Genomic DNA, 11,141 nt, shown 5'->3' with positions numbered 1-11,141 from the left:
TTAGTAGTAGTAGTAGTAGTAGTAGTAGTAGTAGTAGTAGTAGTAGTAGTAGTTGTTGTTGTTGTTGTAGTTTGTGTATGTTCTCCAAATTTGTTTGACAAATCAAAACCTCTCAGGTTGAGAAAAACATCCCCACACAAGGCATGGTGGTGGCAGCATCATGTTGTGAAGATGTTATTTTTTAATAGCTGAATGGAACAGAATATATGGCAGAAGCTGAATGTCCTCATGTTGCTAGTCAAAGATSAGACCTCAGTCCAACTGAGATTCAATGTGATTCAGCAACATCCATCCAATCATATAAAACAGGTACATTGTTTTAAATTCCAGATCACAAGGGTAACAAAACAGAACTAATGCCAAGGGGGTGGATACTTTTGCAGCACACCATATTAACTCCAACTGTGAAGATGTGCTTTGATTTCCAACATGAAGCGAAATTATCTGCGGCGCCACTAATCAGAATAATCCCAGTGTTTTATTAGTCAGTGCAGGTTGCTAAACACTGGAACAAACCCTGAAAAATACATAGCATGCCTGCAGGCCTTATTTCTCTATCAGTTAATGGTCATGAGTATGGACCAGCTGCAGCTCGTACTTAATTCATTAGATAACCCTGGAACATCTTGCTGAACCTCAGCTCAAACATATGCACAGGCAGGACAAAATTTCAAGCTTTAACTTGTTTATTTCAAACATAAATCTCTGCCATGGAGTCATTTTAAGTCACCTGTACAGACGTGTGTATCAAAACATGAAACGAGACGAATGACTGTTTCTAGTGTTGCACAATATTTTGAATTTTATTACAAATTCAATGAATAATGTCAATCTGATCTCTTTCTAAAGTCTCAGTGAGGGGAAAAAAACTAAACGTTTTAATTAACTTTAAAAAACTTCCACAACAACATCTTTTAAAATGCTTTTAAAAAGAATGAAGTATTTAAACATTGGAGGAAACTGTAAGCATGTTTATTCATTATTATTCATAAATCAGACGTTTACAATCAGCGTCATCAGCTGAGCGGAGCTTCCAGGACTCCTGTGAGCTTCTGCAGGGTAAAGTGCTTGGAGCTAATGGATACATGGCTGCTAACAAACTGATCTGAGCCATTAATCCAGAGGTTTCCCAGCCCAACTGTCTGACTCTGAAAACTGTCAGCACATGTAGACAGGCTTGATTTGGAATATGTTTTTTTTTATTGCAGAGCAGGGATTAATTGTTCTGAGCAGGATTGTCTTAAAACACATTCAGTCCTCTTGATAAAGTAGATGTGATCAAAATAAAATAAAAAGAATAAAGACAGCTGATAAGTTAGTTAAGAGCAAAGCAGAATAACCTTTATTTTATTGTTTAGTTCAAGCATTAGAAACTCAGTTACACAAAGTACTTTAAGTTAATATTTCTTTATCAAATAAGCAAATTTAACAAATGGGATAAAATCAAATTATTCTAAAGTCAAAAAATCTAAAATAGCTTATCTTTTTTTGATCAAAGTCTTTTTTTATTATTTTTTAACATAAACCACACACACACACACACACACAAAAAACTAACTAACAAAAACACAAACATCCGAAATCCCTCCCATCCCACCCCRTCCTATACRGGATCTACTGAAACAACAWAAATCBATCTTGTATTCATACAACAGTGATACAATGKACAGGTTTGTGTACAATGAAACAAATATTTGACCTTTACACAAAGTTATCTGCCGAAATGTTTTCTACATAAGATATACAGTAAATGGCTGCCAGATGTCAAATAATTTGTTTACAGATCCCCTAACAGTATATCTAATCTTCTCTAAATGAATGTAAGACATAACTTCTCTTAACCAAWGACCATATACTGGAGGATGTGGATCCTTCCATCAAAGAAGAATAAGTCTTCTAGCCAGTAGTGAGCAGAAAGCTAACACCGTCTGATCTTTAGGTTTTCTTCCACCATGAAATACAGTGATAGCAATTTTTTAAATTTTTTCTGTGTTAAATTAAATAAAAAATCTTCATGCTGCAGTACACCACCTGGACTCTAGCTTTTAATTTATTTTCTAGGAGCTCAATCTGAAATGTGGAAAATTGATTCCTTGAAAGCAACACATCTCCAGCTTTCATGCTAAAACATCATCTCCCTTTGAGAAAGTTGCACCATTGTGCACGATCTCCTTCAGTCTGCTGTAAGCATCTACTACCACATCAAACATTAGCTCAAAACTTAGTTGACTGAGTTAAGTTGTTGCTTTGGTTATGATAAACTGGCTGCAGAGGTAATCTCAAATTGCTATGACTCCAAAACTTAATCACTTAGATGTAAATCTAATGGTTACTTAAGTTTCAATAAAACTGATTCAGTGATTCATGGAAAATTCTGCTAACAAACACAGGAATGAGTCAAAGAATTATTGGCAAAGAAATTAATCAAGAAGCGAATCAGTTGTGTAAATCCAGCAATTAATAACAGAGAGTTTCATTAAAATATGGCCATTGATTCATCAGATATTTTGCTAACACAAAGGAGAATCAGTTACAGGCCTAAATTGTATCACCCTTTCCCCATCTACAGCGGGAGAGACTTGTTCTATGGAAACACAGACTTTCATATTTTTTCATGACAAATGTATTGATGAGAAAATTTAGTTTCTTTTATATAAATTAGGATGTTGGGTTTCTGTGGAACAAGTTATTAAAGTTAAACATTTCATTGAAGTTTGTCAAATTGTATAATTTGATTTTCGTCCAGATTCTTTTGTACTTAATTTTGATTTTTTTCCTGAATTAGAGCGAATTACAGAAACGCTCATTTTCACATAAAGAAGGCTGAGAAGTGTGAAACCTCAAAGCAGCAGTTTTCCTTCAGCACCTTTAAGAGGTTTGGCCTCCAGGAGAAAGGAATGAGCAGTCAGATGAGGAGCGTAAACATTAATCCAGTGAGACTAATGGAAATCTGAAAAAGTTCTTCACACAGCTCTTGGTGTTAGCTGAGGTCAGACACTGAATCAGCATCTTTTATTTTTAAAACACTTTCTTGAGTTTAGTTCAGGTTATTAAAACCACTGATGTTTCTCTAAAATGACAAAGATTTCGTTTCCAACTTTAGACTAAAATCTTCAAGTCATCATTTTCAGATAAGAGATGTTTGCTGGAGTTCTGTGTGTTTAAATCTGTGTTTTTTTTAATATTCAGACAGTAATGATAAWATTGTCATTGCCCACAGCCAGCTTTTAGCTAAAATCAGAACTTCATTTCTAAGACCTCAGAGCAGCAAAAGTGTCTTGTCTTTTTGTGCTCTTTCCTCAGAAGCACAACAGTATGAGAGTGTTTGGATGCTGAAAGCATCTTCATCAAGAATTCTGCTGAAGCTGCATTATTTAGCACCAGATSAGACTAAATAACTCTGGGCCGTCTCATTTACTGTACACTCACCAATGTGCTAATCTAAATCTATAAACTAGTTTATCTGATTAAAAACATTAGATTGCTACTGTTTAGCTGTTAGAACAACAAAGATCTGATAATGGCATTTATAACAATACTCAAAGAATTAGTTTGCAGAAATCCAACAATTGCCTCTATCAACAGTAACTATCACCACAATTTAAATCAATTYAAACCACATTCATTTTTCCTATAGAAACAGTTAGAATTACACCAAGCAATAGAAACAGACCAAACATATCTTTGTTTTTCCTGTTTATAATTTTTTTCTTATTCCATTTTTAGCAAAATACAAGCTACAAGCTGTGGTCCAAAAGTAGGATTTAGCCATGTTAAACTGAAGTTGAGTTTGAAGATGAGATAACTGAGTTTGAATATTGAGTATTTTCCCAGTTCATGTTGCTAAATATCCCTCTGTTGACCTTGCCATGGTGGAGGAGTTTGTGCACCTGAAGAATCCTAGGAGCTACGCTGTCAGGGATAATCAAAAATACCCCTGGTAGGGTCACCGATGGCAGATTGGTCCTAGATGACAGGCCAGACAAAGAATGACTCAAGTCAATGAACTTGGTGTCCTTTACACAGATGTGGGTCAGCGGGACCCCTTCCTGTAACTAGGCCTGGGGAAGGGGCTTGTCAGAAAGTGCCTGGTGGCCGGGTCTCTACCCATGAAACCTGGTCAGGCTCAATCCAAATGAGTTACATTGGTTTGCCTTCCTGTGAGTCCACCACAGGGGGCCGTATGAGTCAGGTGCATGAAGTCATGGGCAGTAGCCAAAGGCGGGGTCCATGGCACCCTGACCTACCAAAACTGGCTCTTGGGACATGGACTGTGACCTCTCTGGTGGGGAAGGAGCCTGAGTTTATACGTGAGGTTGAGGTACCGACTAGATATAATTGAGCTCACCTCGACACACAGCAAAGGATCCGGAAGCAATCTCCTCATGAGGGGCTAAACATTATTATGACCCCCGCACTCGAAGTGAAAGCAGGAGTCATTTTGTTTTCGTACGTTTATTTTTCAGTGATATTTGGTCAACCGTAGCACAAAAACAGCTGCACCGATCAACATGAAATTTGGCAGGACTGTAGATGAGTCTGACCTACACTGTGCCAGCCAAAAGTTTTACGATACACACCATATTTGAGGAGGGGGCTCCTTTCAAAGAGGGGGTGTCAGTCCCACAGCATGTTGGAACCACCCCCACATTTTACTGTAGGTAGCAGGTGTTTCTCTTGGAGTGCTGTGTTCTTTTTCTTCCGTGCATAACGACCCTTGTTCTGCCCAAATAACTATTTTAGTTTCATCAGTCCACAGCACCTTATTCCAAAATGAAGCTGGCTTGTCCAAATGTGCRTTAGCATACCTCAAGCAGCTCTGTTTGTGATGTGGGRGGAGAAAAGTCTTCCTCTGCATCACTCTCACATACAGCATCTCCTTGTGTAAAGTGTGCTGAATAGTTGAACGATGCACAGTGACTCCATCAGCAGCAAGATGATGTTGTAGGTCTTTGGTGCTGYTCTGTGGGTTGACTCTGACTGTTCTCAACATCCTTCACTTCTGTTTATTCATGATTTTTCTTGTTCTGCCACTTCCAGCCTTGACTTGAACTGTGCCTGTGGTCCTCCATTTTCTCACAATGTTTCTCACAGTGGAGACTGAAAGCTGAAATCTCTGATAACTTTCTGTATCCTTCCCCTAAACCATGATGGTGAACAATCTTTGTCTTCAGCTCATTTGAAAGTTGTTTTCAGACTCCCATGCTGRGACTCTTCAGAGAAGATGCAAAGAGGAGAAAAACTTACAATTGCCCCCCTTAAATACCCTTTCTCATAATTGGAGTCACCTGTGTATGGAGGCCAAGGGTCACTAAACTTACCAAACCAAATTTAAGTTCCAATAATTAGTTCTAAAGGTTTTAAAATTAATAAAATGACAACAGTGCCCAAATTTATGCACCTGCCTAATTTTGTTTAACCAATTATTGCACACTTTCTGTAAATCTTATGAACTTCATTTCACTTCTCAGATATCACTGTGTTTGTCCCATTTATGATATATTTAATTGATATTTTTTATCCAAACAATCAATGATTTATAAAGGTAAATCAGGAAAATTAACAAGGCTGCCCAAACTTTCGCACCCCACTGTATTATCACCTAGTGGATAAGTGACACACAAATGAACAAAATGTGTGACAGCTTTCACCCTCAGCTGTTAATATTAACATTGATCAATAACATTTATAGACCTCAGTTAGCACTTATAAATTTAGCTTGGAAATTTATCAAGGGCTAATCCACAAATAAATTTTAACTTTAGCAAAAGCACTAAACAGGAAATTAATTCCCCTATTAATGCTTTAGGGAAACTGCCCACCACTGGTTCCTACCCTCACCTATGACCACAAACTCTGGGTAGTGACCAAAAGAATGAGATCACTGATAGCTGGACTCTCTCTTCAAGATAGGGTGAAAAGTTCAGTTATTCGGAAGAGACTCAGAGTAGTGTTGTTTGCTCCTCCACATCCAGATGAGCCAGTTGAGGTGGTTCAGACATCTGGTAAGGATGATCCCTGGACATCTCCCTATGGAGGTGCTACTGGGAGGAGACCCTAAGGAAGACCCAGGACATGCTGGAGAGACTGTGTCTCTCAGCTGGCCTGGGAACACCTTAGAATCCTCCCAGAAGAGCTGGATGTGGAGAGAGAGGCCTGGGCCTCCCTGCTCAAGCTGCCCCCARGACGTGACTCGAAACAAACAGAAGCTAATGGATGGATGTAGCTTAATAACTGCTTGTAATGTAGCTGTTTAAAGTTCATTTATCTCCAGTTCTTMCTCTGTATAATCAGCTAAAAATGTAACGATAGGAACATAAGGAGCATTTGCTTGAACTGCATAAAAAGTTTTGAGTTATTTTAGATGGTGTTTTAGGTCTTAAACAGGCCCCACTCTGAATATTAATGTAGGTTTCTCCTCAATGAGAATTTCACCCTGACTGCTGTCTGCTGCAGGTGAGATACTGATTACACAAAATCTTACACAAATTCGTAAACATCCTTTTAGCGTCCCTTCTTGCTGTCTGATGGTACCAAGCCTTGTTTCAGGAACCCCTGCTTTAAACCTTTAGGAGTAACTCACCTTAAGTGGAACACTATTTAAACTCCCATAAATGTATTAGTCCTCCTAATGTCAGTAACACGGCTGCTTGTCAGCTAAAGGGGACAGGTGTGCTCTTTGGTTTGCACAATCAGGTTACCAAAAAAAAAGTGTAATCACATAGCCTCTTGTTATCTAACTCTATTTGTAGCTGTAGCATGAAGAGACGTTGTCCAGAGGATTAGAGGTTTGGTTTTCAGCCATTGCAGTGTGCCAAATTACCACTGAGCACGAAACTCTCATTGACCCCAATGTGCCAATCAGTGTATGAGTGAGAATATAGTAGCAGCACTGTGTGTAGAGGGTGTAAAAAGTATAAAAAAGTTTATTGTATGTGTGATTGTGAATGAAAAGCATTGTAAGCTGTTAGAGAAATGGTGGCTTATATTGGTTTCAGTTCTTAAACATATTGACACAAACTATGAGTTTTAGGTTTTTATGAGTCTTTAGTAAAGAATGGTCATGAAAGACTTTGGCTTCAGAGGATCCCAAAGACCCTAAAGCGAGGGCTGGATCAATGGTTTTGCTTCCAGCAGTTAAAAGAAGATGATCACATGATAACCCTTAAGGCAGGATGTTAAATGGCAACTACCAGGAAAAGTACTGAAGGATTTTTATTTAGTTCTTTTGGGGGAATGTACTGAAAAATTTCCACTTTAAATTATTTTTATGTGATCCCTTGTAAGGTTGTTTACCAGAAAACAACCAGCTGCACCTTTAGTCCGTTCCATATTTTTTTATTGCAAAAACAGAAGTTCTCCTAATTCAAACTGGCAGAATCGTATAGTTTATAAAAAAATAAACGACACTAACACAAAGCACTTTGCAGAACCTGAAGAGATTAAAAGTGTGACCCATTTACTGTTTAACAGAGCTTCTTCATGGACAATCAACACAAACTTAAATTAGAGGACTTTTTTAACTCTGTCCTAACGTTATAAAAATATTGTTTAAAAGGAAGACTAAACAATTAGTTCTGSATTATTTGCTCACCTGAAGACTCGGGGAGGACCAGACACTGTTCAGACTTCATTTATTCAATTCAATTAATCAAATCTAAAAAATGAAAATATAATATTAATTGATGAATCATCAAAAAACTGTACAGATTATACYTTCAAGCATAGTGGAGATGCTTTTACCTGACAAGGTTTACCTGAATGTTACATTTCTAATGATTTTAAATCTGTTTATTTACAGTACATATTAGTTTATTTAAATTAAAGTTTATGTTTTCTTAAACATGTTGGGTCATGTTGCAACGAGTCGAGCTCATCCTGTTTTAAAAGTTTTGAATGTAAAATAAATGTAATCAAATTTTTTTTCACCATTACTTTTTCAAAGTAACTATGGCTTGTTTTAAAATAATTTATTCTCACCTAAAGATTCTAATGTGTCGCATTGCACATAATTTTTTGTGTTATTTTTGACATACTCACTTTTTTTGGGCAGAAAAATGTCAAAGTGATGAAGTTAACAGCTGGAGAGTCTCTGCAGAAAACGAGCGTGGAGAGAGCAGCAGAGGAACAGACTTTAATCAGCCCAGAAAGAAGAACAACTCCCCGCCTCGTCTTTTCTCTTTGAACAAGAARCAGATGAGATATTCTGCTGCTGTGTCGAACAACACAGACGACCTGTCTGCCTCTCAGCAGAGCAACATGGCAGGTCAGTGTCGACAAAACACTCAACACACAATTTGTTGTCATAAACCTCAAAATAGGTTCAAAATGGAAAAATTATTTTTGCTTTAAGTTGAGTTTTTGATCAGATAGATTTTTTATTGATATAATAGAGATTTATATGAAAATAATGTCATTAAAAGGATTAAAAATAATCTTTATTACTAGCAGCGTAAGCATGTTTGAAGTTCAAATGATCAGTTATGAACCTGACTTGTGGGAAAAGGTGGAGCAGAGGTTTAGGACAGTGGTTCCCTTGTTTGTATATAAAAATTAACAAAACAAGTAGGCCTATTGAAGCATTAAAACTCTATACGACATTTCCCTTTTCCAAATAAAAGTTCAACTATTCACTTCATTATTTTATTATTTTGATAAAGAGAGAAAGGATGAATGTGTCTTTGGGAAGAGTTGGGGTGTGTAGATGTCAAAACAGTTGCCTCTCAGCATGAAATCTCTGATTTAGTTGTGCATGTTCTTATTTTCATCTTGAGTTAATTATATTTGTACGTAACTGAGCATATCCGACAAAAAAAAAATCATAACATTAGATGGACTGAGCAAGATAAAATCTTGTGGGCATAACATTAAAGTGCATCTATAAGTAACACAACTTTAGCCCATTACATTGACCTAATATAACTCAGATCTGAGGCCCTCATTCAATTGGTTGATGACTCTACTCTCTCTAAAAATCTTGAATTTTGCTGCCGTTACATGTTTTGTCTTTKTGTCTTTATGCCAGTTTTGGCACAACCCTCTCATCAGGATTCAGCTATAATCTAAAGAATCACACCATGCTAGCACAATATCACATCTGCATTAGGTTGTGACCTTGTCACAATCACAGACACAACCTAGGCAGGAGGCCATGTGTAGCCAGACCTGCTCCAAATTTCCTGACAGCCCAGCCACGTTGGTGCAGACGAAGCTCACATCATGAATATGCTGCAGCCATGCTCCACCATGCAGCAGGGTGTAAAGGTACAGCTAATGTATGGTTCAGTATTTACCTTGGAAGGGTTTAGTATGGACTCAATACAACTGGAAAAAGAAWCAAATGGCAAATACTTGTGTTTTTTTAACAACAGACAATAACTTTTCCTGAAGTAGAGACAGAAAGACAAAGCACTCCTGRMAGTGGGGAAAGTCTAAGGTAGAAGYTGATGTTACAGRGGTYGATTTGTCAGCTGGTAACTTCACTATGAAATTAAAATAATCTCATTGTCCAACCTTTTTCACTCAGTCCGAACTGTAAASTGGGTCCTACAGGCCATGGGTCAAAAAAAAAAAGTTCAATCACCTCCAGAAATGCTGAGAAGATGTAAATGTAGTGAAGTTGGCATCCAGTGTGCACCAGACCTAAAAACACCCCCATAAACAGCAAATTCTGTCATTTCTGCAAAAACTCATATTTTTACAGGAAGTACATATATATAAAACATTAAAAATAAATCACCAGTTTTTGCTGCAAACTTGGTTTTGATGACGATCAGAATTCAAAAATACATTCCAAGAAAATACATATTAACGTAYATTTGGAAGGATCTGCAGTCGGTTAAGCTTTTCTACAATTTTTTCTCCATTTTTGAATCTTGCAAAGATGCTTTTTCAACCTGTTCCCTTCGAGTAACTGGCTCCTCACGGCCAGTGTCATTTGATGATCTCACACTTCATAGCTCCCATGAGGAAAACGTTTGGCAAAGGCTGCTGAGGAGACACAAAGCTCAGTTTTACTGCAACCACAAGGCTTGTTGGAAGAGCTCCTGACGAAGTATACAAGAGAGACTCCTGGTAATTGATTATGTCTCCAAGCAGCTTTCTTGCTTGTCTCTCTGTGAGGGAGCAGGGCATGATTTTCTAAATTATGCATGAATAAAAGGAGGGAAAGAGGCTTTTAAAGTGTTTGAAGATGTAAGCAAAGGCCAGCAGCTCCAGCTGAGATGATTTATGCTCCAGTAACCATTTTCAGCTATAGTTGCTGTACTTTATTTTAAAGATTTGGAATCCTTTTTGGAAACAAAAGTTGAGGATTAAAAATAAAACCAAATGTTTAGTAATCCATTGTCCTGTCCTGTGTGTGTGTGTGTTCTTTAGTCGACTGTGCAGACATTGTCCTCAACTGTCTCTTCTGTCGGCTTTATGGCATCTTACCCGATTCCTGCGAGAGACTCACCAACCACTGCTGGCCCAACTACAAACACGTCGTCACCACAGTGGAGTCCACGCACAGCGAGGACGATGACTCTTGTGTAGAACTGGACTGTGGTTTTTTTGGYAGCTGCCATGATGCAAGTGACTGTCTGGAGCTGGCCATGGAGGTCTCTGAAATATGCTTTCACTAAGAAGAGTACTAAGTACGTACAAATTGTGGTGTCTCAGGAGAAAAAGACACAAAACATTTAAAAAAAATTCAAAATTAAAGGTTTAATGTTTTAGGATATTAGCATAGCTATACATGTATAAATAATTAAATGCCATGATTTGTCTTATGTGCACAAAATACAATCTGAAAAAGTTTGATTATTTTATTCGCAGAGAGAGATTTTCTTAGAGGTGACAAAGATGTTCCAGCAAGAAAGCAAAACATGTTGGAAAATATTTCCTTTGAACTTTATGCATTTAAGTTATTTMTCTATAGCTTCAAATGACACAAATCATCACTTCACTGAGTGTTTTCTATTTTTTTCAGCAAATTCATATTTTCCCCAGATTCACATACCGTATATGCCAAGTTGTGCAAATTGTCTGTAAATTACATGGATTTTCACTCATTTTGCAGGTATCGTCATAGAAAAATCTGTTTTTCACATATTCAACTTCAAAATTATTTTATGTCTCAGAACCAGTATGTAATAAAT

At 37.4% G+C, this 11,141-nt stretch overlaps 1 protein-coding gene across 1 annotated transcript in view; it reads left to right on the top strand.

Moving 5' to 3' along the window:
- The window catches only part of mdfic2 (MyoD family inhibitor domain containing 2), a 13,683-nt gene extending 3,021 nt beyond the window's left edge, over window positions 1–10,662 (top strand). The window contains exons 2-3 of the mRNA XM_014009423.1: window positions 8,054–8,266; window positions 10,378–10,662. Of these exons, the coding sequence (XP_013864877.1) occupies window positions 8,054–8,266; window positions 10,378–10,625 (461 nt within the window). The 3' untranslated portion in view covers window positions 10,626–10,662. The remainder of the gene's footprint in view (window positions 1–8,053; window positions 8,267–10,377) is intronic.
- The last annotated feature ends 479 nt before the right edge of the window (window positions 10,663–11,141 follow it).

The sequence above is a fragment of the Austrofundulus limnaeus genome, unplaced genomic scaffold (assembly GCF_001266775.1).
Source record: "Austrofundulus limnaeus strain Quisiro unplaced genomic scaffold, Austrofundulus_limnaeus-1.0 Scaffold58, whole genome shotgun sequence".
NCBI lineage: Eukaryota > Metazoa > Chordata > Actinopteri > Cyprinodontiformes > Rivulidae > Austrofundulus > Austrofundulus limnaeus.
This window is presented reverse-complemented; position numbering and strand designations above follow the sequence as displayed.